General features: G+C 66.5%; 1 protein-coding gene across 6 annotated transcripts in view; it reads right to left on the bottom strand.

Annotated features, from left to right (window-relative positions):
• Positions 1 to 400: 400 nt before the first annotated feature.
• SBF1 (SET binding factor 1) overlaps positions 401 to 24392 on the bottom strand; it is a 30375-nt gene continuing 6383 nt past the window's right edge. Inside the window, exons 2-42 of one of the 6 annotated variants that reach the window (XM_054506619.2) lie at positions 23998 to 24083; positions 23436 to 23573; positions 23066 to 23224; positions 22870 to 22980; positions 22525 to 22548; positions 22200 to 22305; positions 21958 to 22090; positions 21776 to 21884; positions 21565 to 21678; positions 21378 to 21455; positions 20928 to 21041; positions 20721 to 20849; positions 20539 to 20637; positions 20237 to 20441; positions 20044 to 20156; positions 19136 to 19285; positions 18787 to 18855; positions 18548 to 18706; positions 18202 to 18467; positions 17945 to 18117; positions 17788 to 17861; positions 17514 to 17709; positions 17167 to 17294; positions 16535 to 16713; positions 16299 to 16435; positions 15980 to 16187; positions 15637 to 15833; positions 12094 to 12231; positions 9133 to 9210; positions 8634 to 8815; positions 8358 to 8537; positions 7921 to 8022; positions 7664 to 7849; positions 7469 to 7595; positions 7215 to 7345; positions 6914 to 7144; positions 2180 to 2287; positions 1874 to 2085; positions 1161 to 1248; positions 938 to 1069; positions 401 to 853 (exon numbers count right to left, since the gene is read on the bottom strand). In XM_054506619.2, coding sequence (XP_054362594.1) covers positions 755 to 853; positions 938 to 1069; positions 1161 to 1248; positions 1874 to 2085; positions 2180 to 2287; positions 6914 to 7144; positions 7215 to 7345; positions 7469 to 7595; positions 7664 to 7849; positions 7921 to 8022; positions 8358 to 8537; positions 8634 to 8815; positions 9133 to 9210; positions 12094 to 12231; positions 15637 to 15833; positions 15980 to 16187; positions 16299 to 16435; positions 16535 to 16713; positions 17167 to 17294; positions 17514 to 17709; positions 17788 to 17861; positions 17945 to 18117; positions 18202 to 18467; positions 18548 to 18706; positions 18787 to 18855; positions 19136 to 19285; positions 20044 to 20156; positions 20237 to 20441; positions 20539 to 20637; positions 20721 to 20849; positions 20928 to 21041; positions 21378 to 21455; positions 21565 to 21678; positions 21776 to 21884; positions 21958 to 22090; positions 22200 to 22305; positions 22525 to 22548; positions 22870 to 22980; positions 23066 to 23224; positions 23436 to 23573; positions 23998 to 24083 — 5648 coding nt within the window. In that variant the 3' untranslated portion in view covers positions 401 to 754. Of the gene's footprint in view, positions 854 to 937; positions 1070 to 1160; positions 1249 to 1873; positions 2086 to 2179; positions 2288 to 6913; positions 7145 to 7214; positions 7346 to 7468; positions 7596 to 7663; positions 7850 to 7920; positions 8023 to 8357; positions 8538 to 8633; positions 8816 to 9132; positions 9211 to 12093; positions 12232 to 15636; positions 15834 to 15979; positions 16188 to 16298; positions 16436 to 16534; positions 16714 to 17166; positions 17295 to 17513; positions 17710 to 17787; positions 17862 to 17944; positions 18118 to 18201; positions 18468 to 18547; positions 18707 to 18786; positions 18856 to 19135; positions 19286 to 20043; positions 20157 to 20236; positions 20442 to 20538; positions 20638 to 20720; positions 20850 to 20927; positions 21042 to 21377; positions 21456 to 21564; positions 21679 to 21775; positions 21885 to 21957; positions 22091 to 22199; positions 22306 to 22524; positions 22549 to 22869; positions 22981 to 23065; positions 23225 to 23435; positions 23574 to 23997; positions 24084 to 24392 lie in introns of those variants that run through there. The other 5 variants (XM_054506623.2, XM_054506624.2, XM_045872244.3 and 2 more) reach the window with 5 other exon arrangements.

The following is a 24392-nucleotide window of genomic DNA, read 5'->3' as shown; positions in this document are numbered from 1 at the left end:
AAGATCCCAGAAGGGGGAGGGGCGGGCATTTGGAGCAAACTCCCCAGGACCCCCGGCCCCTCAGGCAGCCCGCCCTCGTCAGCATCTCCCTCCCAGATTCCCTCCCATCACTCCCTCCTCTAACCTGGGACCATCCTCCGGACAATCTGGCCCCATCTACCCTCTTCAGGGCACACCTGCAGATGGCCACCTCCTGTCCAGGGGCTGCTTGGGGGTGCGGTGGGGGGGAGTGCCAGCCCCAAGACCACCCCCGAGGGTGGCTGGGCACCAAGCAAGGGCCTGATGAAGCTGCCTCCCCCCCACCCCCGGCACCAGAGCTCGCCCCCCCCACAGCGGACGTGGGCCCCGCAGAGTGGCTGCCGGGGGGTCTGGACGGGCCGAGGAGACACAGGCATGTGCGTGTTGTTAGTTCTCTCTTTATAGACTCTGGTTCTAGGAACAGGTTGCCTGTGGCCGGCCAGCTGGGACCACACGCTGAGCTGGGGGGGGGGGGGGTCTATTTACAGGCCCACCGCGAGGGCTGTACCATGGCCGCCTCCCGGCCGGCGCTCACCCATAACTGCAGAATAAGTTACAGCCGGCCAGGCGGGCGGGGGTGGGCGGGGGTGGGAGCTCGCAGGGGCTGTACACCTACGTTTGGGGGGTGGGACCTCAATACTGTCGAGGGTGGGGGCTGTAAACATGGCCGGGGGGCCCTGCCCACCCCTAGTGGTCTCTAACGACGGGACGTGCAGCAGCCGGAGCAGAGCTGGGCTCAGGCGTCTGACAGGCAGCTCTGGATCTGGTCCACCCACTGTTGGGCTGAGGGCACGTCCTGGGCACAGAAGTTGTAAACGCGACGCGTCGTCTTCACCTGGGGACGGCCGGTCGCTGACTCCACGGTCCCACCCCACAGAGCCCCCTGCCCTGCCGTCCCTGGGCCCCGGCCATAGCTCACATCAAAGAAGGCCTTCTCGTCCACGGTCTTGGGGGCACCCAGAGTGGGAGTGCCGGGGGCCACGGCCTCCACTTCTGCCAGGTCGATGACACCCTTGCATTCCGTGTCCACACGGTGGTCATAGTAGCGCAGCTGAGGAGGGGTCCGGGGGGAGGGGCAGGAAGTCAGGGCAGCGCTCCCCCCTGCCAGCTCCTAACCACCCCCCAGCCCCCCGACCACTCACCTGGTGCTTGGTCTTGTCCAGCACGAACCAGCGGGCCTTCCAGGGCTTCATGAAGGCCCCCTTCTTGTACAGGGTGCCCTCGTACGACCTGCATGCACAGCAGGACCAGGCCGGCCATCAGGGCCACCCCTACCCGCCGAGCCAGCTGAGCCCCTGCCCTCAAACAGACCCAGGCTGGACTCAAAGGCTAGACTGGCCAGGGGGTCATGAAGCTGCCCTGGGGCTGTTCTTAGAAAAGAAAGGAGAGTCCCCATCCCTCGCCCCTTGCCCCTCGCAGGACAGGACACGAGAGAGGGTCTAGCACCAGGGTCTCAGGGTCTCTGGGAAGCAGCTGCACGTGCAGGGCAGGTGCCCTCGGACGAGGAACACGCAGCAGGAGGGTCCGGGGAGGTGACCGTGGCAAGATGGCCCCTCTCCAGCCTGCCAGGCCCCAAGCTCACCTGGTGCCTTGCCTGCCCTCACGGGTACCCCACGGCTGCTGTCCCTCTACTCCTGGTTCTACGTCCCAAACCCCTTCCAGAAGAGCCCTCCTGCTTCTCACACGGTCAGCTTATGCCTGGGCCACCATTTTGGCATCACGGCCTCCCTCACAAATCCTTCCACCTAAGAAATGGCCAGGAGTCCCCTGAAACAGCGGCCCCCAACTGAGAACCGCCCCAACCCAGTCGCCCAGCTCCGAGGGTTCCACGGCAGAGTGGGAGGCGTCCTCACACCTGTTCTCACTCTCGGCGGTCTGGAACTGGCTGTACAAGGTGCTGGTGCTGCGGCGGGCTGCCTGGCGGGAACTGGACGCCGTTGAGCCGCTGCTCTGGTCGCTGTCCAGGCTGAGGCTCAGAGTGGAGCCCACAGGCCCCTCCTGCAGGTACACACCTAGCGAGCGGCGGTGGTGGGGCACGCTGGACGCCAGCAGGGAGCTGGGGGTGCCCTGGGAGCAGGAGGGGGGCCTGTGTCAGGGCCGGTGGCCGCCACCCCTCTTGACCGCAAGCTCACCCTGGCCACCCACACCCACGCCCGCTCACACGTCCATCTGGCCGGCCCTCGAGGCGCTGTGCTGCCTTCACCCGATCCCAGGTGTCCTTCCAGCGCTCAGGGGGTCGCCCCAGCTCCGCCTCCAGCCGCTGCAGCTCCTGGGGGAGAATTGGAAAACTAAGATCATTCAGAAGAAAATACCCAGACCGAAATACATTAAGACAGAATTACGGAACACAGGAAGTTGAAGTGACGGAAAGGTCTGACCTGTATTACGGGAGCACGGAAGTGGGTGAGGGCAGGGGATGGGCAAAAACAATTACCGGGAGAGAACAAAAATTAGTTGTGCAAACTAACAAGGAGCGCTGGGCAGAGGTGTGGAGCTCGGGCATGCTGACACGCATGGATCCACAGGGTGGCATAGGAGAGGGCACACGAGAGCTCTAGAGATGCAGAGGCCGGCTTGAGTCCTTGGCCAAAGTAGACCGCCATGGGCCAGGCAAGATGTCACCAGCCTGGCAGAGAGCAGCTCCCAAGACACTGTGAGCTAAATCCAAATTCTGGAGGGTACCCAATGCAGGAAGATGCAGGAATTCCAAACGGAGTGGAGGTACCTCGCTGAAGCCCTGGAGAGGCCATGTCAGAGTCGGGCTCCTCTAACCCTAGGATAAAGGCTTCTCTAGAATTGCCCTAGCAAAGCGGAAGGACGACCCTTGAGAAGACCAAGCTGAGCCACACCTTCTTTAACTGAGTGCAAGGATAAAATCCAAAACTCCTTAAAGGAAGACAACACAATCCTGATCCTCAACAATGCAGAATCCACAATGTCGATTATTAAAAAAATATTAGAAAAGTAGGAAAATGAGAGTCATACTTAAGGCAGATGTTAAAAGAAATAGATCCAAAAAAGAAATAGGTATTGGAATTGGCATACGAGAAATTCAGAACAGTTGTTATAAATGTTTAAGATGTAAAGAAAAAGACATAATGGTCAAGCAGACAGGAAATCTCTATAGAGCATGGAAACTATATTTAAAAAATGCAAATGGAAATTCTAGGACTGAAAAATACAATATCTAAAATGAAAAATCTGGGGCTCCTGGGTGGCTCAGTTGGTTAAGCGACTGCCTTCGGCTCAGGTCATGATCCTGGAGTCCCGGGATCAAGTCCTGCACCAGGCTCCCTCCTCAGCGGGGAGTCTGCTTCTCCCTCTGACCCTAACCCCTCTCATGTGCTCTCTCTCATTCTCTCTCTCTCAAATAAATAAAATCTTTAAAAAATAAAAAAATAAAATAAAATGAAAAATTCATTAGACAGGCTTAAGAAGATATTAAACATAATAAAGAAAAGAGCAGTGAACTTAAAGGTAGGATCATAGAAATCATCCAAGATGAATTGCAAAGAAAAAACAAATATGCCTCAGGGACCAATGGGACAATCAAGTCCCAGAGGAAATGAGGAAGAGAGATTGTGCAGAAAAAACTTTTTAAAGAAATTATGGCCTATGGGGCGCCTGGGTGGCTCCGTTGTTAAGCGTCTGCCTTCGGCTCAGGTCATGATCCCAGGATCCTGGGATCGAGCCCCGCATCAGGCCCCCTGTTCGGCGGGAAGCCTGCTTCTCCCACTCCCACTCCCCCTGCTTGTGTTCCCTCTCTCGCTGTGTCCCTCTCTGTCAAATAAAGTCTTTAAAAACAAAAGCTTAAAAAATTATGGCCTAAATTGCATTAAATTTGATGAAAACTATCGTCCCATAAATCTAAGAAGCTGAAAAAGCTCTAAGGAGGAACAAAAAAAAACCTACGTAAGGGGCGCCTAGCGGCTCAGTTGGAAGAGTTTGCAACTCTTGATCTTGGGGGTCATGAGTTCAAGCCCTATGCTGGGTGTAGAGATTACTTAAACGTTAAAACCCCACATGATGGTCAAATTGCTGAAACCGAAGGTGAAAAGAGAATCTTAAAGGTAGAGAAAGAAAGGGCGACATTACATGGAGTTTACAAAGATAAGGAAAAGCACCAACTTTTAATCAGAAATAATGCAGGCGTCTGGGTGGCTCAGTTGGTTGGGTGTCTGCCTTCAGCTCAGGTTGTGATTGCAGGGTCCCAGGATCGAGCCCTGCATCAGGCTCCCAGCTCAGCAGGAAGCCTGCCTCTCCCTCTGACCCTCTCCCCTCTTATGCTCTCTCTCTCTCAAATACATAATTAAAATCTTTAAAAAAGAGAAACAGTGCATGCTAGAAAAACCATGCAATGACATCTTTAAACTGCTGAGTGTAAAAAGCTGTCAACCTAGAATTCTATATCCACAGAAAACACCCTTTATTTTTTTTAAACACTTTGACAGAGAGAGCGAGAGAGCACAGGCAGGGGGAGCAGCAGAGGGAGAGGGAGCAGCAGACTCCCCGCTGAGCAGGGAGCCCGACCTGGGGTCCAATCCCAGACACTGGGATCCTGACCTGAGCTAAAGGCAGATGCTTTACTGACTGAGCCACCCAGGTGCCCAGAAAACACCCTTTAAAAAATAAAGGCACTGGGGCGCCTGTGCTCAATGCAGTCTGTTGAGCGTCTGCCTCGTGGTTTTGGCTCAGGTCATGATCTCAGGGTCATGGGATGGAGCCCCGTGTCGGATTCTGTGCTCAGTGCGGAGTTTGCTTCAGATTCTCTCTCCCCCTCTGCCCTTCCCCTGCTTGCACTCTCTCGCTCTCTAATAAATAAATCTTAAAAAAAATTAAAAACGAAGACATGGGAGACCTGGCTGGAGAAGTCAGTGGAGTGTGCGACTCTTGATTTTGGGGTTGTGCGTCGAGCCCAGCGTTGGGTGTACAGATTACTTAAATAAATAAAACTAAAAATAAAAGGGCACAACAGGCCCAGCCAGAAGCCACTGTGTTTTCAGGGCCCTCAGGGGGGACTGGACACAAAGCCACAGCAAACAGCGGCTGCCACAGGTCTGTCTGCAGTTCCGCGATGTCTCCCTTGGCCAGAAACACACGAAGCTGTCTCGGAGATCAAAGCACCGAGCAAACAACGGCAAGGCAGAGCCCCCGACGTGGATGCCTGATTCCCCGGCGAGTACGGCCACGCCGGAGCACAGCCACCGTCCATGTTGCTGTGCGGCGTGGACGGTACGGAACCCGCCCCCGGGGCAGAGTCATGCCACGGGAAGGGGGCGGCCGGCCACCGTCCCGGCTAGTGGAACCCTGAGGTGTTTCCAAACCAACTCCTCAGTGATGCCAAGTAAAAGCACTGAGCACCCAGGAAAACACAGCACGGTGGAAAAAATGAAGTATGCCGGAAACCTCCAAAATAAGTAAAGGCACCACAAAGACATTTTTGGGTGAATAAAAGCTGAGGGAATCCGTCACTGGCCGACCTGCATCACGAGAAACGCTGAAAGTTCTTCAGGCTGAAGAGAAAGGGAGGAGTGAGGATCACTAGAAACAGCAAGCAGAGGAGGCTTCCTCCTCGTTTTCTAAAGTCTTCCAAACAAAGCTGACTGTTGAAAACACACAGTCCGTGCTGCGTGCTTCCGTCATGTGTAGAATACGTGAGGTGAGCGGGTGGGCGCTGACGCGTGACCGCCGTCCCTGGCAACCGCTGAGACGAGCACGAGGATGTGCAGCTCAAGAGGTAAATGCAGCAGAATGCTCAATTGTTAGGAGGGAAAAACAGAAAAGGAGGAAAGGAGCAAAAACTAAATACGACAGTCAACAAACAGCAAGAGGCTAGACTTCAGGGGCGCCCGGCTAGCTCCAGGGGTGCAGCGTGTGACTCCTCATCTCGGGGTCGTGAGTTCAAGCGCCACGGTGGGCGTGCAGATTGCTTAAAAAAAAAAAAAAAAAAGCTGGACTCCAACCCAACCATGTCAATAACTAAGTGTGAAGGTACTAAAAATCCAATGAAAGAAACCGTCAGATTGGGTAAAACCAACCACATGCTGAGTGCGAGAAACTCAGCTTCAACAAAGACGCAGACCAGTCAGAATGACAAGGCCCCACGATGACACGACGCTGTGAGGAAGCTGAGCGGCACAATTCACGTCAGACTCCAAGACAGTGAGAATCACCAGAGACAAAGAGGGTCTCCTCTGCCCTCTCGGCTTGTGGGTCACCCGTGTCCCCCCAACCCCTGGGCAACGGCTGCCTTTAGGCCAGGCCCAGCGCTGTGCTGTGGACAGACATTAACTCTGTTTACACCTCCCCACCTCCCCGAGGGCCCAGGATCAGCACCCTCTTCCCCCAGAATGAAACAAGCTCCCAAGTGCATAGATATCCCCCAAAAGCCAGACGGCCAGGGGCTGGGAGGGGAACGCAGACCCCCGGTGTTCCGGAGCCGAGGCCCGTGCGGGACTCTCAAGCGCTGCCCTGCCCTCCTCTAGGCCAGCTCTCTGCCCTGGCAGATCCTGACTCCTGGGGCTGAACACCCGTGTCCCCCGAGAACGGCAACTCCCAGCTTCCAGGCCCACAGGCCCACCTCCCTCTGACGGAGGCACAGGGCAGGCTGGACCCAGGGCCACCAGGGGCCCGGGGGTGGCTGACAGCCAGGGGCACCCGGGAAGCAGGTGCGCCGGTCTGGGAGAGGACAGGAACAGTCCCTGGGGAAACCCTGTCTTCTCCGAGGGCCGACCGTACACGTGCCCAGAACAGAGAAGCCACTTCGTGGGACCCAGGGGTCCAGGCCAGCAGCCTTTGGTCATCACTGTCTGCACACGACGCGGTGCGGGGCAGGGCCAGCCACCCCAGGCTGGCAGGCACCTCACAGGGTGGGCAGAGGCGCCTCGGTGCTCACCTCCAGCAGGCGTGAGATGGCATCCGGCTGGGCTCGGGGGCGGCTGTCGTAACAGGGCCACACCACCCGGCGCCTGCTCTGGGGCGCACCCCCGTCAGGCCGCTCTTCCTCTGGGGGCTCGGGGGGCCCCTGAGCCAGCTCCCAGTCGTAGGGGGGGCCCTCGGCCAGCGTCTCCTCGGTGTAGAAGTCCCACACCTTCAGGTTGGACACGTTGCTGTAGGGCCGCAGGACCTGGGGGTGGGGGTGGCGTGAGGAGCTGGGCGGGAAGGCGCCCGCCCGCCCCAACCAGGCCCCGGCTCACCTCCGTGTCCTCAGGTGCGTACATGTAGTTGTAGAACACGGGCGTCCTCTTGCTCAGCCGGTCCATGTACTCCCACACGGACCTGCACGCCTGCGCGCCCCTGCGCTCCCCCTTCTCCTCGTACAGTAGCCCTGCAGGGGTAGTGCTAAGCCCCGGCCACCCTCCAGGCCCAGCCCCGGCCAGCCCGCCCTGCCCCAAGGCCCAGCCCTGCCCCGAGGCCCAGCCCTGCCCCGAGGCCCAGCCCTGCCCCGTACCCAGCTCAATGCGCTCATAGTCCGAGTCGAGCAGAAAGGTCCGGAAGCGGCGGGACGCGTGGTGGTAGCCAAGGAACTTGAGGTAGAAGGGGCTGAACTCGAACTCCATGGGGAACTGCAGGTGGACCTGTGTGGAGTGACGGGTCAGGGGCCGGGAATCGGCAGGCACAGCCCCCACCGTGGCCACCTGCTTACCTGGTGCACACAGTCCAGGAACTGCAGGAAGACGGGCGTGAAGCCACTGCCCTGCCCAGCCAGCGTGTGGGCCCCACGGTGGCTGAAGCGATGGCCGAAGGAGAGCCACTCCTTCTCCACCAGCAGACGGAAGCCCTCCAGCGTGCGGTAGAAGGGGTCGGACAGCAGCTGAACCAGAGACACCACCTGCCAGCACCGCCCGTCAGCACAGCGCCCGCAGGACCCGGCCCGGGCTGTCCCCATGGCCCACCACGCACCTGGGTGGTGATGTCCCAGCCGTCCTCCAGGCTCACCAGGACGGAGGAGCCCGAGTCTAGGAGCTCCACCACCAGCACCGACACCTGGAGCAGCTTGTGGATCTGCAGGGATGGGCAGCCCCTCAGCACCTCCCAGGGCCAGTGCCCTTGGACTCCAGCTCCCATGCAGGCCCCCAAGGCCCACACCCCGTCCTTCAGATGTCCTGCCCCACCCCAACAGAGAGCAGGTGGCCCCAGCCTCCCTCCACCACACGGTACTACCATCCAGGTGGGAAGCGTCTACCACCCCCTCCCGGGGCCCAACGCCATCAGACAAGCAAACCAGGACCCCATGTGCCCTTGGCTCTAGGTAAGCAGGCACTCCCACGTCCCCCCGCCCCCGCACGCCTCCTCGGGGCCACCCCTAACCGACTGCAGTGGGGGTGGGGCTAATAGACCTGGATCAGCCACTCTGAGTCCTCCAGTGAGCGCAGAAAGGAGACCGGGCAGGGCTCAGGGAAGAGGCAGCCCGGGACACATGCCTTCAGCAGCTTTTTAAAGCTGGCCTTCACCTGCCGTGCCTCGAACACCTCGATGGGCACCAGCTCCCACTGCTGCAGGGGGTCTGGCCGCACACCCTGAAGAAGGCCAGCTGCGGTGAGATGCGCCCAGGCCCTGGGCCCCTTCCCCGCCGCCCCCCTCCCCGCCTGGCCCTGTGCCCCCACCCCAGTCACCTTGAGCTGGGCTTTGTCCCCAATGATGTAGAGGGCTGCACGCTGGGGCCGCAGAAAGCCTGGGTCAGGGGGGGCCCCGTTAGCCTGGGGCGGGCCCAGCATGTCTCTGCCTGCTAGCCGGGAGCCCACGTCAGCGCCGAGCCCACCACTGCGCCCACTGGCCCGGACACTGCCCAGTTTACCTGCACAAAGAAAACATGAGCATCTGTCCAGGCCTGGGGCACCACTTAACCTGGTGCTGAGCTCCCCAGGCAAGGCAGGGGAGGCCAACAGGACCCCAGCTGGGCCTGCATCTGCGTTAGTGTCGGAGGGCTGGGTCGGGACTTGGGGCCTCAGGCTGTTAGTGCCCAGGGCTGTGGGCAGGGCTGGGTTATGCTGGTTGTCACGCGGGGCTGTTAGTGCCAGATGTGGGGGGACGTTAGTGCCCACGACTGCTCAATCATACAGGGGTCATCAGTACCAGGTCGGGGGGGGCCAGCCTGTGTGGACAGTACGGTACCTCGGGGAGCGGTCCATCTGGAGGCCGAGGCCGCCATGGGGTTGGACAGCGTGGTGACCCTGGCTCTGGGGCTGGGCACTGGGGGCACAGCAGAGAAAAGGCTCAGGCCTGACCCCAGGCCCGAGGGTGTGCCCAGCATGGAGGGCCTGTGGTCCAAAGGGACTAGCTATAGGGCTGGGTTCCCACCAAGCCCCTCAGGAGCCCCACAGATAGCGGGGGCAATACCAAGGCCCTCTGAGCCCTCAGGGGCAGGCCAGGGAGCAGAGAGCCAGTGGCAGGTAGAAGAGAGGCAAGAACCCTGGGCTCTCCATCCAGCGCCTCCTCCGCAGCCCATCCCTGCACCCTCAGCCCCCGTGGGCACTGCCCAGAGCTGCTCACAGCGCACACCAGCAGGGGGGGCCGTCAGGTACAGCCCAGAGAAGAGGAAGCCTGGAGCCTGGAGCTCCTGGCCGGGAACCATGGACACGGGCAGGCCTGAGCCCCAGGGGCAGCACTGGCGGAGTAAGGCCACCTGCCTGAGAGGCCCAGGCCCCCAGCTTACAGGCGGGCACAGCCAGGCCTGGAGGCCCAGGGAGCCCAGAGGCCCAGGGAGCCTGGAGGCCCAGGGAGCCTGGGGGAGGAAGCTCCCCGGTGCCCTGGCTCAGCTGCCTCTGCAGAGGGCAGCAGGGCACTGTCCCTATCCGCCAGAGCAGCGGCCGCAGATAAGCACGACACCAGCCTGCCACACTGCAGGCAGGACGCACGATCACTCGCAGCAAGGACATGTGTGTCTCAATTAGAACCCACACACGGCGGAGCCCCCAGATGCCCCCAGGCAATGGGGGGGCTTGCTCTGAACTCGGGGGACACGGGGAGGCAGCACCAGGGGGTTCTGGGCACAGCCAAGGACACCCAGGCCACATTAGCGGAAGACACAGGCGCTGGGGACAAAGAATCCTGTGGGGAGGGTGCCGCCTGCAGGCGCTACTCAGAATCTCTCTGCAACGGTAGGACCATAAAACATACTTGATGATGGACGCTGCTGTTTGGAAAACCAAAAGCCCCTTGAACGAGGAACAAGAGGGGAATGGGTGGATGCCAAGACTGCCCCCCATAAGCGACCACACGGGCACACTGGCCGCCCCTGTATATGAGCCCAGACCTACAGGTTAAACAGGGACGGAGGCTGGTGCGCAGACAGCAGAGGATGTGTTGTGCAGAGCGACACCAAGCAGGGGCAGAAGCGGGGTGTGGGGCCTCCGCAGACCTCGACGGGGAGGTGAAGGCCCTCGTGTGTGCTGGAGACGCCCCCGCCGCCCCAAGAAGGGGTGGCAGGGCGACTGTGAGGCCCCGCAGAGTGGACAGAGCGGGAAGAATCAGGCAGCATGAGCACACTTCCGCGAGGCTCCACCCACTGAACCCACCCGTGCACCCCAGCGCACCCAGGACCTAGAGCTCCGGCACAGAAAGGTGCAGACGAACGTGAGAGGAGGGACGGGGGGAATGAGGAAGGCCTGACCAACAAGGGATCCTGGTGTGGTGTCTGCACCAACCAGCCCCTGAGGTGCATCTCACAGCCAAGCGACCCCGCGTATCTCATGTACCGACTCTGAACCAGGTGGGGTACACATCGGTCACGGCACCCACACCTCCCAGGCGGACACCAGGCTGGGGTGGGGGGCAGGCCCAGGCCAGCAAGGGGAGCCTCACAGATCAAGCCCAGACGGAGGCCCCTGGACGCCAGGCCCCAAGCACAGACGGCCAGCATGGGCTGGACAGCAGCTGGAGTCCTAGGTCCAAGGACGAACCCTTGAGGATCTATCAGCCAGACCAAGGGGATGAGGCAGACGGGACCAGGGCATCCGTGGGGACCCAGGCAGGGGGGAGGGGGACATGGGGGCGATGGGGGCTTGCGGGGGGGGACGGCACAGCTGGGGTGAGACAGGGCAAGGAGAGAGGGGTAGCAGAGGACAGGGGTGCACGGAGGAGATGGGGTGGGGGGGAAGAGGGAAGGTCAGGGTCAGGCAGGGGTGATGGGAGACCTGGAAGAGATGGGGGGAGGACGGAGTCAGGGAAAAGCAAATGGGGTCAGTTGGGAGGTAAGTGCGATGCAAGAGAAGTGACTGCTGTGGAGCCAGGGCCCTGGAGGACGAGGCCACCCCCGTTCTGATAGCGCCTCCTCCCCCGACTTACAGAATACGGCCCCCACGGTGTCCTCTCCGCCTGCAAGCCTCTCCAGGAACCCAGCACAAAGACAGCTCACCTCCCCAGAAAGGTCCCCACCGTCACCAGGAGGTCAGACCAGCCCTCCACAGCGGCCACGTACCCCTCGGACAGCAGCACACACGCTCGCATCCCCAAGCCCCTCTGCGGCCGCCCCACGCCAGTGCCCCCACGGTGAGGGGCGGGGCCCACTGATGGCCCCAACCTCCCAGGCCTGGTGCCTTCTCTGCCACCTGCAACACTGAGACCCTGCCACACCGGACAGAAAGCAGGACCGGGTCCTAAGGGCCTGGATCCACGTGGGCGCAGTGGGGCCAGCGGGTGTTGAGAGCACCCGTGGTGGGGACTGGGACGGGGAGACCAGTACAGACAAGACTGAAGGAGCCAGGACAGATGAACGAACGATGCAGCCCAAGCTGTCAGATGGCCTTGACCAAGTGGAGGGACAGGACAAAAGGGCAGCCACCGCGACAGCCGGGGTGGTGGGAAGTGCGGGGACGCGCGGGACAAAGGAGGGATGGGGCCCAGGTGGGGGTTTCAAGGGTCAGCTGTGTCCAGGGACCTGGAGGCAGGCTACAGGCAGGGAAGACGAGGGGGTCGAGGAGCTCGGCCCAGGCAGGAGACAGGCCCGATCAGAGCCGGGCTTCAGGATACTTATGTGATCCCACACCCCACACGTTCCACCCCCTCGCTGGCCTGCCTTCCACAAATGCCAGCACGGCCCCCCGGAAGACCCCCCCGCCTGCAAGCACCCCTCACCGTGGCTGCCCACGTGGGCAGAGGAAAAGCCGCTGAGGGTGTTCCGACCGGACGCATCCGCGAAGCGGGGCATGGAGCTGACCACCGCCTGCAGGTACTTCTCCTGCTCCAGGCTGCCGGAGTCTGCCTGGGACTGGCCTGGGGGAGGGGAGGGGCTGGAGCCAGGTCGGGGGTGGAGGGGGGCGGCGAGGGTGCGGTGCGGGGCGCAGGCACGCGCGGGGACAGCGGTGGGGGGGCCGCAGGTGCGCGCGGGGACGGGCAGGGGGGGGGATGCCGCAGGGGCGCGGGGACGGGCGGGAGGGGGGATGCCGCAGGGGCGCGCGGGGACGGGCGGGAGGGGGTGCCGCAGGGGCGCGCGGGGACGGGCGGGAGGGGGTGCCGCAGGGGCGCGCGGGGACGGGCGGGAGGGGGTGCCGCAGGGGCGCGCGGGGACGGGCGGGGGGGGGTGCCGCAGGGGTGCGGGGACGGGCGGGGACAGCGAGGGGGGCCGCAGGGGCGCGCGGGGACGGGCGGGGGGGGGTGCCGCAGGGGCGCGCGGGGACGGGCGGGGGGGGGTGCCGCAGGGGTGCGGGGACGGGCGGGGACAGCGAGGGGGGCCGCAGGGGCGCGCAGGGACGGGCGGGGGGGATGCCGCAGGGGCGCGGGGACGGGCGGGGGGGGGCCGCAGGCGCGCGTGGGGACAGCGAGGGGGGCCGCAGGTGCGCGCGGGGACGGGCGGGGGGGGATGCCGCAGGGGCGCGGGGACGGGTGGGGGGGGGCTGCAGGCGCGCGCGGGGACAGGGAGGGGGTGCCGCAGGGGCGCGCGGGGACGGGTGGGGGGGGTGCCGCAGGGGCGCGGGGACGGGCGGGGACAGCGAGGGGGGCCGCAGGGGCGCGCAGGGACGGGCGGGGGGGATGCCGCAGGCGCGCGTGGGGACGGGCGAGGGGGGGCCGCAGGCGCGCGTGAGGACGGGCGGGAGGGGGGCCGCAGGGGCGTGGAGACGGGCGGGGGGGGGATGCCGCAGGGGCGCGGGGACGGGCGGGGGGGGCCGCAGGCGCGCGTGAGGACGGGCGGGAGGGGGGCCGCAGGGGCGTGGAGACGGGCGGGGGGGGGATGCCGCAGGGGCGCGGGGACGGGCGGGGGGGGCCGCAGGCGCGCGCGGGGACAGGGAGGGGGTGCCGCAGGGGCGCGCGGGGACGGGCGGGGGGGTGCCGCAGGGGCGCGGGGACGGGCGGGGACAGCGAGGGGGGCCGCAGGGGCGCGCGGGGACGGGCGGGGGGGGGATGCCGCAGGGGCGCGGGGACGGGCGGGGGGGGCCGCAGGGGCGCGGGGACGGGCGGGGACAGCGAGGGGAGCCGCAGGGGCGCGCGGGGACGGGCGGGGGGGGGATGCCGCAGGGGCGCGGGGACGGGCGGGGGGGGCCGCAGGCGCGCGCGGGGACAGGGAGGGGGGGCCGCAGGGGCGCGCGGGGACGGGCGGGAGGGGGGCTGCAGGCGCGTGGAGACGGGCGGGACGGGGTGCCGCAGGGGCGCGCGGGGAAGGGCGGGGGGGGTGCCGCAGGGGCACGGGGACGGGCGGGGACAGCGAGGGGGGCCGCAGGGGCGCGCAGGGACGGGCGGGGGGGGATGCCGCAGGCGCGCGTGGGGACGGGCGAGGGGGGGCCGCAGGCGCGCGTGGGCACGGGCGGGAGGGGGGCCGCAGGGGCGTGGAGACGGGCGGGGGGGGATGCCGCAGGGGCGCGGGGACGGGCGGGGGGGGCCGCAGGCGCGCGCGGGGACAGGGAGGGGGGGCCGCAGGGGCGCGTGGGGACGGGCGGGGGGGGATGCCGCAGGGGCGCGGGGACGGGCGGGGGGGGCCGCAGGCGCGCGCGGGGACGGGCGGGGGGGTGCCGCAGGGGCGCGGGGACGGGCGGGGACAGCGAGGGGGGCCGCAGGGGCGCGCGGGGACAGGCGGTGGGGGGGATGCCGCAGGGGCGCGGGGACGGGCGGGGGGGGCCGCAGGCGCGCGCGGGGACAGGGAGGGGGGGCCGCAGGGGCGCGCGGGGACGGGCGGGAGGGGGGGCCGCAGGCGCGTGGAGACGGGCGGGAGGGGGTGCCGCAGGGGCGCGCGGGGAAGGGCGGGGGGGGGGGCCGCAGGGGCGCGGGGACGGGCGGGGGGGGCCGCAGGCGCGCGCGGGGACAGGGAGGGGGGCCGCAGGGGCGCGCGGGGACGGGCGGGAGGGGGGCCGCAGGCGCGTGGAGACGGGCGGGAGGGGGTGCCGCAGGGGCGCGCGGGGAAGGGCGGGGGGGTGCCGCAGGGGCACGGGGACGGGCGGGGACAGCGAGGGGGGCCGCAGGGGCGCGCAGGGACGGGCGGGGGGGATGCCGCAGGCGCGCGTGGGGACGGGCGAGGGGGGGCCGCAGGCGCACATGGGGACGGGCGGGAGGGGGTGCCGCAGGGGCGCGCGGGGACGGGCGGGGGGGGGGGTGCCGCAGGGGCGCCGGGACGGGCGGGGGGGGATCCCGCAGGCGCGCGCGGGGACAGCGAGGGGGCGCCGCAGGGGCGCGCGGGGACGGGCGGGGGGGGGTGCCGCAGGGGCGCGCAGGGACGGGCGGGAGGGGGTGCCCCAGGGGCGCGCGGGGACGGGCGGGGGGGGGGATGCCGCAGGCGCGCGTGGGGACAGCGAGGGGTGCCGCAGGGGCGCGCGGGGACGGGCGGGAGGGGGTGCCGCAGGGGCGCGCGGGGACGGGCGGGGGGGGGGGTGCCGCAGGGGCGCGCGGGGACGGGCGGGGGGGGGTGCCGCAGGGGCGCGCGGGGACGGGCGGGGGGGGGTGCCGCAGGGGCGCGCTGGGACGGGCGGGGGGGGTGCCGCAGGGGCGCGGGTACAGGCGGGGGGGGATCCCGGAGGCGCGCGTGGGGACAGCGAGGGGGCGCCGCAGGGGCGCACGGGGACGGGCGGGGGGGGGTGCCGCAGGGGCGCGCGGGGGACGGGCGGGAGGGGGTGCCCCAGGGGCGCGCGGGGACGGGCGGGGGGGGGGATGCCGCAGGCGCGCGTGGGGACAGCGAGGGGTGCCGCAGGGGCGCGCGGGGACGGGCGGGGGGGGGTGCCGCAGGGGCGCGCGGGGACGGGCGGGGGGGGGATCCCGCAGGCGCGCGTGGGGACAGCGAGGGGGCGCCGCAGGGGCGCGCGGGGACGGGCGGGAGGGGGTGCCGCAGGGGCGCGCGCGGACGGGCGGGGGGGGGGTGCCGCAGGGGCGCGGGGACGGGCGGGGGGGGATCTCGCAGGCGCGCGTGGGGACAGCGAGGGGGCGCCGCAGGGGCGCGCGGGGACGGGCGGGGGGGGGGGTGCCGCAGGGGCGCGCGGGGACGGGCGGGAGGGGGTGCCCCAGGGGCGCGCGGGGACGGGCGGGGGGGGGGATGCCGCAGGCGCGCGTGGGGACAGCGAGGGGGGCCGCAGGGGCGCGCGGGGACGGGCGGGAGGGGGTGCCGCAGGGGCGCGCGGGGACGGGCGGGGGGGGGTGCCGCAGGCGCGCGTGGGGACAGCGAGGGGGCGCCGCAGGCGCGGCGGGGACAGGCGCGGGTACCTGGGGAAGGCGCGTTCTGGGCCTTGAACAGGCCGACGACGCCCTTGCCATGCAGGCCGCCGGAGCGCAGCAGCACCGCCCTGGAGCGCCCACTGCGCCAGCACACCACCGGGAACCGGTTCTGGCGGTAGCAGCGGGACACGCGCTGCAGGGCGTTGTCCTGGACGCTCTGGGGGACGATCAGCAGCCCCGGGTAGCTGCGAGGAGTCAGAACTGTCCGGCTGAGGCCGCAGGGGACAGGGCACGCCCCCAGCGCCGCGCCTGCCCCGAGCCTCTGCCACGCTCCCTCCAGGCGCGCCACCGGACCGGGAGCCAGGGCGCGGCTTCTGGGCGGCCTGCTCACCTGCGGCAGATGGCGTACATGCGGTTGACTGGGGAGATTCGGAAGGGCTCGGACTTGGCGCGGCTCAGGCTGCTGCTCAGCGTGCCCAGCCCCAGACGCTGGTAGTCCCGGCAGCAGGCCCGCTCCACCAGGCTGCTCATGGTCATGCGATCCGAGGGCTTCAGGGCCGAGGACGGGGTCAGTGTGCTGGGCTCCAGCTCCTCCAACACTGCGGCGGGCGGGGAACACGGGGCACGTCACCCACAGAAAGCCCAGGCCCCCGGCCCTGCACGTGGGGTCTTCACCCAGACCCCCCGGGGCTTCCCGCGCCCCCACCCACCTGAGATCTCGTCCTCCTGGTCCTCAGGAGGTGGCTGGCCCCGGTGCTCCCAGCTGGGGGGGTTGTACTTCTTCCGAGTAACGTACTGCCGCCCGAGGGTTTTCTTGGCGTTCTTCACGATATTCCGGGACAGGGTCCTGGAGGGGGTGCGGGCGTAGGTCAGCAGAGGCAAGGGAATGGATGCGGGGGGACACACACACAGGGAGGGGCGGGGGCCCCGGGGCCCAGCGCCACACCTCAGGGAAGGGCCCTTGTCCTTGGCGGTGCGGGGCGGCCGGCCGGGTGTGTGGGGGGAACCCAGGGTGAAGGCGAAGGTGCCCCTGATGTCTGGCGGGTACCGCAGCTTGTGCAGCTGCTTGCGGAAGAGCTCGGCGCTGTCGGACCCCACCTCCTCGTCGAAGGCCATCTTCAGCAGCTGTGTCAGACAAGAGGCCCTCAGCGTCCGGGCGCCCTGGGCTCTGGCCCTGGCCACAGAGGCAGCACGCAGGCCGCCGGCAAGCAGCTGGGGGCCCCTGGAGCCTGGCAGGGGCGTCCTCCTGAGGGGCAGCGGGCATGCAGGGGCCACTCGTCATGCGGTGTGTGGCCGGTTGTCACCAAGCTGTCACATTCGTTTGTGTGACTTTCAGTCGTGCGGGATACACGGATGCCAGGGTCAGGGTCCCCCCAAACAAGCACAGGAGCCCTAAAGGCCAGCACGTCACACAGGCCAACGACACCGAGCTACAGCACGGCAGCTTGAGCGTGAACAAGACATCCCAGGCGCCACAGGTGAGGTCCCGCCTAACACCAGCTCGTGAGATGAGAGCCACAACGCAGGGGCCCCAAAGCCCCCCAGCACGCCCGTGCCCAGCACCTCCCCTGGCCAGACCTGGAATGTGCAGGAGCGCAGCTGCAGCCCGTCCTGCAGGAGCTGGTCCACGGGGTTCTGCACACTGATGCGCTTCTCCTTGGTCAGCGCAGCCACCGGGAAGGAACGCACCACCACCTGTTCCCCGACTTAGCACAGGCCAGGCAGAGTCAGGGGGAGGGCAGGACCGGGGGTCACAGAGTCTCGGGGTACCAGAGCTATGGAGGTCCCGGGCAGGTGGGAGGGGGGCAGACAACGACCTGTCTTGCACAGAGAACCCGCGCCCCTGAGGAGGGAAAGTCCTATTCCCCCCAAGCACCCCGGTGGGGAAGGGAGGGCGGGGGCAGACGAAGGGTCCAAAGGCTCACCCAGGGGGTCGGTGGGCATCCCCGTGAAGATCACCCGGTACGTGGTAAGGAAGACGGCGCCCTCAGCCGGGAGCAGTGCGGGTCCCCCCCCGGTGCCCCCCGTGCCCCCCTCACGCCCATCTGGCAGCAGGTAGACGCGCAGGCCGTCCAGCACACACTCCTCATCGGGCAGCAGGCGTGGCCGCAGCAGTTTCGGCTGCTCAGGGACAAGAATGGCACCTCAGGATACCGCCCAGGCCCTGGGGCCCCGCAGCCCTGCCCGGTCCCTGCTCACCTTTTGGATGGGGGGCAGCCTCTTGCTCTCACGGTGCACAGCCTCCAGAGTCTCGATGTGCATCTGGACGATGTCTGGGAGACAGTCGCTTTCATACCCTGGGCCCCCCATGCCTGCCCGGCTCAGGAGAGCGTTTCCACACCCAGGCCCCCCGTACCTGGCACCATGACATGCAGCCCCTTGAGGTGGTCGCTGGTGACCCCACTCTCTGTGCAGACCTTGTCCACAAAGCGGTTAATGAAGCGGACCACGGCCCCGGCCACATCGCAGGTCTCTGCATCCTCGAAGCCACTCTCCGTGTCATAGCTCTCCGCCACACTGCCCGCCATGCTAGGCCAGGGAGGGGGCACGTGGGCACAGGCCCGGCCAGCCGAGCCCCACCCACCTACAAGGCCCACGAGGCCCCGGCCGCACCTGCTGGTGACCAGACTGTTGCTGGCGCTCTCCAGGTCGCCCAGCCCTGCGCGCTCCCGCAGGAGGCGGCTCTTGCTACTGTCCAGGGGCAGCAGCAGGTAGCTCATGCGGTTGGCGTAGTGGATGGCCTGGCTGAACACCGTGCTCTCCTCCTTCTGCACCAGCTCCTGCTGCTTCTCTCGGCTCAGGGTTGGCCACAGGCGCCGCTGCTCAGAGGCCACATCCAGGGCAGAGCGCTCGTCCTCCCGTGCAGACAGCTCCCCCACCTGCCACAGTGCCCAAGGTGAGCCAGGACGGGGCTGGGCTGGGCTGGCCCGAGGCCCGAGGCCCGGGAGTCCCCGCACACCTGCACGTGGTCTCCGTCCTCAGCAGGCTCTAGGTAGAGGGCCCGGATGTGGGTCTGCACGTCCCCGTAGAACATGGCCTCCCAGAACTGCGGGGTGCTCCACACCACGTGCTCCTGCACGCAGCTGTATGCAAACTGGGTCACTCCCGGGCTCAGCTTCTGCAGAGGCCAGGGTGGGAGGTCACCAGGTGCAGCAGGAGGGGGCGAGGGAAGGGCACCGGGGCGACCCCAGCACTCACCCGGCAGAAGGCCGTGACCAGGGGCAGCAGAGCCGCTGCGATGCCATGCTCGTCCAGGGAGGTGCAGTCCTGCAAGAGCCGTGAGCTGCCCGAACCGTGCCCACACGCCCACCCTGCCCTAACCGGCCCCGCCGCCAGAGCAGCATCTCCCACCACTGTCCCCGTCTGAGCCGGCTCCCAAAGGGCCGCCCAGAGGTTCAGGTCCTCCCCCTGCCACCCCCACTCCCAGACCAGGATCTCCCCAGCTGTCGGCACTGCCAGAAGATGCGTCCTCATGGGTAGACTGGGGAACCCCTGCCTGCCCCACCCGTGCGTCCACATCAGGAGCAGGGTGGGGGCCCGGCCTCACCTGCAGGCAGCAGTTCATCATGCGGACAACGAAGTCAAACTGCTGGTGGTCCAGGACTGCCCGGTTCTGCTGCACGTGCAGGTGCAGCTCTTGCGTGAGGCAGCGGCGTGCCGCGCGCCCCTTCAGGGCCCTCAGCACAGCTGGCAGCAGCTGGGGACAGGGGAACACGGGGCTGGGGGCATCCAGCCATGCCCTGGAAGGAGGGGGGAGGCACAGGGCACGGAGCCCAGGAGGGGAGGGCAGCAGCCCCCGGGAGGCCAGAGCCCAGGCTCTAAGCACAGAGGGGACCTGGAAGCGGTCCAGGTCGGGTGTGCCTAGACTCTGCGAGTTCACTGCCCTGCAGAGACGGAGACGCTGCACATCCACAGCCAGGGTGCAGCCCCTTGGCCCTGAGCCCCAGAACGCGCCAGCTCCCATGTCTGCAGCCCCCCGCTGGCCAGGGCCTCAGTGTCCAAAGAGCATAAGTCTAACGCAGAGCTGGTGGCCGGCTGGGCACCGGGCAGGCCGCAGAAAGGGCCGTGTGCTTGTTCTCTTACTGCTTTTCATCGTAAAACCACTGGGAGCCCTGCAGGCCCCTCCCAGGAGACAGTGCAGCCGAGACGCAATCTGGCTGCTGTGAAACCCAGAGGAGCTCTTGAGCACCACAGAGGGCGAGACCAACACACACACGACTGGGGTGGGCCTGCACTTCCGTCAGGAAGGATGAAGAAGAAACTCAGCAGCAGAAACCTGCAGGTTCCTATGTCTGCGAGCCCTCCTGCGAGCCCCCCCCCACCGCAGGCTCTGCCCAGCTGCACTGAGGAAGGGGCCTGACACCTGGTGTCACCTGCCCCTCATGCCCCTGGCAGGTGAACAGACCCTGGGTCCAGCACCCTTCACAGGTGCTCCCTGCGCCCGGCCGCCCTCACCTTCTTGGCCTCAAGCATCTTCCCCTCAAACACGTAGGAGATACAGTTTCGAACCACCTCCAGCCGGCGTGCACTGTTGCCATGGAGCCCGCCACTCCGCTCCAAGATGGCAGCTGGGGAAAAGAAAACGCACTCATCTCTGACCTCGTGCCTACCCTGGGCCGAGCTCCCTGGCCCCCTCCCCGTTACGCACTCATGGGGGGCCCCGAGGGCACGGTGGTCCTCCTCTCAGCCTTCACGGCCGGGGGTGCGCCCTGCATCTTGGCTGTGGCCTGGTCCACGATCCACTGCACCATGCCGTCATCCAACCGGGGGAAGGGGCGGGGCACCCGCCGCAGGTGACTGGCCTCCCCTGGCCTCTGCACCTTGTGCATAGCCACGGCGGGGTACGGGTTCTCCTGGGTGGGACACGTATAAGTGTGGGCAAGCTCCCTGATGCCAGGTGGCACGGTAACCGGGCCAGGCTGGTCCACCCCCTTGTGTCACCCGCCATACATTCTTGTAAAGCTGCTCTGCCAGTTCTTTGACGTGACGCAGGACGCGCTGGGGGTGGTTCTCATCTGCCCGCATCCGTGCCACCTCATGGGCCACCAGCTGGGGGAGGAGGCAGGGTCAGGCAGGCTGGGCGAGGCAGGAGTGGTGGCGGGGGCTCCTCCCAACTGGGGTGGGGGGTGCACCTCATCGAACAGGTCCGTGGCACGGTAAGGGACCCCACGCTCTGACACGAAGCCTGCAAAGGCCATGCCCTCCAGCACCTTCATCAGGAAATCATCCTCCACCAGCCCACGCTGGCCCAGGAAGGCTGCCTGGGGGCATACAAGGGGGTCAGCCCCTCAGCATTGACTTCCTGCCCGCTTCCACCCTCAGCCTGAGCTGTGGCCCACCTTATGAAAGCGGATGACAGGCTCTGGATGGATGCGGACCATGTGCAGACACCACCGATAGCCCTGGAGGAGCTGAGCAAAGAGCCGCAGAAAGACAGCACGCAGTTCCTTGTCCTGAGGCGCAGGCGAGTGCAGGTGAGGGCAAGGCCACAGGCCTACCCCAGCCCCTGCACATGGCAGCCCTCCACCTGCCCCAGGCTCCACCCCGACGCACGCACACACACCTACCCGTGCCCTGCCAGGCCTCCCAGGCGCCTCTGCCCCGTCCTGCTCCTCCAACCGTCTTTCACACAAAGCCACAGCGACTCCTCTGAGGCTCGGTGCTGACGACCACTCCCACACAGACCCCTTAAGGGCTCACCCCCCCCCACGCGGCCCCCTGCAACTGGCCCAGAGGCGTGGCTGCAGGGTTAGCACAGGCCCCTGCGCTGGGACCGCAGTGACCCCCACCTGCATCTTCAGGGAGGAAGCGTTCGTTGACGGTGGTGGGAAGGCAAGATCCGCTAACTCCAGCTCTGGATCCAGCACCTGCAGAAGCAGAGGGGAGTAGGGATGGCCGCGCACCCAGGGCCCGGGGCTCCCCTTGCTGCCAGGTGGCCCCGCCTCAGCTGCCCCGAGGCCCCCGGCCCCGCCTCACCATGCTCAGCACACTGTGTGTTTGGCTCTGCAGCGGCTCCGGCAGGGGGGGAACGTGCACACACTCGGGGACCGTCACCGTCCCTCCGTCGAGATCAGCGACGATCACGTCCAGCTATGGATCAAAGGGAGCAAGCGGTCAGGGAGCCACCGGCCAGTCGGCGTGGCCCGGAGCAGGGAGGCAGGCGCAGGCCACAGCCCACAGCCCTCACCAGCTCCTGGGTCTCTGCCTGGAAGGCCGCGTTGACACCGATGATGAAGGGCGTGGGGGTGCTGAGGACCTCCAAGAGCTGCGCCGGCAGGATGGGCACGTAGGTGAAGCTGCAATGGGCGAGGGCTCAGTGCGGGGGCCGAGGGCGGGGCGGGAGGAGGGGCTGGGCGGCAGCAGGGGCACCTGTATCGGAGGGGAAACAGCAACGCCAGGAGGCCCCGGCAGGCGTCTGAGAGCCGCTGGTAGCTCCGGGACAGGAAGAGCACCTTGTGCTCCGTGAGTGCAGCGCAGAACAAAGACAGCACGTTGGTGATGCCTGCAGGGAAAAGCACAGGCTTGGAGGGCCAGCTGAGCACGAACCCCTCCTGTGACCCGGGCCCGGCGGGCGAGAGGGCGGCATGCGCAGCTGGGGCGGCCGGGCTCACCCAACTGGCGGAACAGCAGGGCAACACTGCAGCGGCTGATGGGCAGCGAGTCGGCGAGCGGGGTCTGGATGACCTGCCGGTCACCGGCCCCCAAAGAGATGGTTCTCTGTGGAAAGAGAGGGGCCGGTGCTCAGCTGCCCCGCCCAGACCCGTCTCTGCCCAGAGCTCCAGGAGCGGAGGCGAGACTGGCCAAGACAGGCCTCACAACAGGAGGGAAAGGCCACGGCCGGCCTCCCGGCCTGAGCACTGCTGCCAAGAAAACTCAGGGCCTCTGACCTGGGGCAAGGTGGGGCCTGGGTGGGCAGAAGAAACAAAGAATCCGTACCACTCCATCCTCAACAGAGTCCAGCTGCACAGGACAGACAGGCAGAGAAACACAGTTAGACGCACCTACACGTGGGGACACTGACAGTCACGCCGACACCAATATCCAGAGCCAGGCACACCCAAGGAACAAGAGGACAGAGGACCTGAAGGGTGCCAGGTAGGGAGCCAGGCAAGACATGGGACACACAGGTGAGCAGGCAGGGCCAAGATGCAGGAGAGTGTCCAAGGTCTGGGCCAGGCTGAGCCCAGCTGGACACTGAGTGCCCACAGGCTGCACCCTCGTGGTCTGGGACACCAGGAGGGCCGTGGCTATGGGCGGACAGCAGCTGCCCCCAGGACCCACCTGTGAGCCCCCCGCCAGGGGGATGATGCACGTGAGCAGGTTTCCGATCACATTCTCCAGGCCCACGTTCAGACCCTCCACGTGGATGGTGTAAATGAGGCCCAGGCTGTTCTGCAAGGACCACAAACTGGGGAATGGTGGCACCACCGGCGGGGGCACCCCATAGCCTGCCTTGAACCCTGGCTGCCCGCCTCACCCTGAACACCTCCGCGTGGTCCAGTCGAGACACCAGCACCAGTGTCTTGGGCGCGAACAGCTGGCCAGGTGGGCCAGGGGTCGCAGGCGACAGTTGCGCTGGGCCGCCCTCGTCCGCCTCCTCCTCCCGCTCAGTGGCGTCCTCGGCGCACACCACTTCCTGTGGACAGAAGCCCCGTCTGCCCCGCTCTCAGGCATGTCCCACAGGCCCCGGGGGAGGACACCGGTGACTCAGACGGGAACTCAGGCCTCCGTGGGGTTGAGGCACCAGGACTTGCCACACACAGGGAGACAAACGCGTGGACAGAGGCAGAGGGAGTCGGCCGTAGCCAGAACCCCATCAGGCTGTACCCCCGAGCCCCCAAGATGACCTGTGTGGGCTCTGCTGGCTCCCAGAAGGTCAAGCAGGCACAGTAGTGCCGCTCAGAGTTGATGTCGGTGAGGACGGCAACGAAGAAGGTTGGCGGGTTCCTCTCAGGACACAGCTGCCACCCGCTGGGCTGGCAAAACTGCAGGGGAGGGGGGCGAGGGGTCAGCAGTTGGCTCCCTCCGTCTCCCTGCCCTCAGAAGTCTGCATCCAGGGCACGGACACCAGGTCCCAGTGTGGCAGGCAGCACCTCACTCTGCGACCCTCGGTGCATCTCACCTCCTAGACCTCAACCCTCCCCCCAAAAGGAAGTCACAGCTTCTGGTCTCACTGTGGCCAGAGAACTCCCTGATGCAGGACATGGTCTCCCCATCACAAGCGACAGACAACTTGGTGGGCACCAAGTACCCTGCCAGCCAAGCCCGGGACCCCCACCCTCCACCCTCTGCAGCAGCTCAGCTATCTCCTTATGCCCATCGGGGGCTGGGCACTGCAGAGGCTCCTCACAGTCCTGGGGAAACCAGTGCCGGCCTGCCCCCACCCCCGCCTCAGCACCCCCCACTCACCAGCTCGATGCCCTGGGGGAACGGGTTGTCCTCCCAGTCCTTCTCTGGGAAGCGTTGCAGGATATGGCCCTGGCCTTCCCCACTCCCTGAGGACAGAAGCACGTAGTCAGGGCATCTCCCACCACCCACACCCCCCACCCAGGCAGGAGCCTCAAGGGTCTCAGATGGAAACCTCCTACCCAGCCTGGACTTTGTGTAGCATCAGACCAGCCTCAGCTCCCAGACCTATCATTTCGCTAAAAATAGTCTCATGAGGGGTGGCCACTAGGCAGCCATGGACCCCAGGGCCCCCAGAGGGCACAGAGAGAAGCCCTGGTATGGGACAGGGAGTCCTGAAAGCCTCTGGCTAGGCCAGGCACCAAAAGCATGGAAGCCCCGGCCTGGTGCCACTCCCG

This window comes from Mirounga angustirostris, unplaced genomic scaffold, assembly GCF_029215605.1.
Source record: "Mirounga angustirostris isolate CCGP_5_RB_7025 unplaced genomic scaffold, mMirAng1.0.hap1 SCAF_5, whole genome shotgun sequence".
Lineage (NCBI taxonomy): Eukaryota > Metazoa > Chordata > Mammalia > Carnivora > Phocidae > Mirounga > Mirounga angustirostris.
The sequence above is the reverse complement of the archived record's forward strand: the minus strand, read 5'-3'. Positions and strand labels throughout refer to the sequence as shown.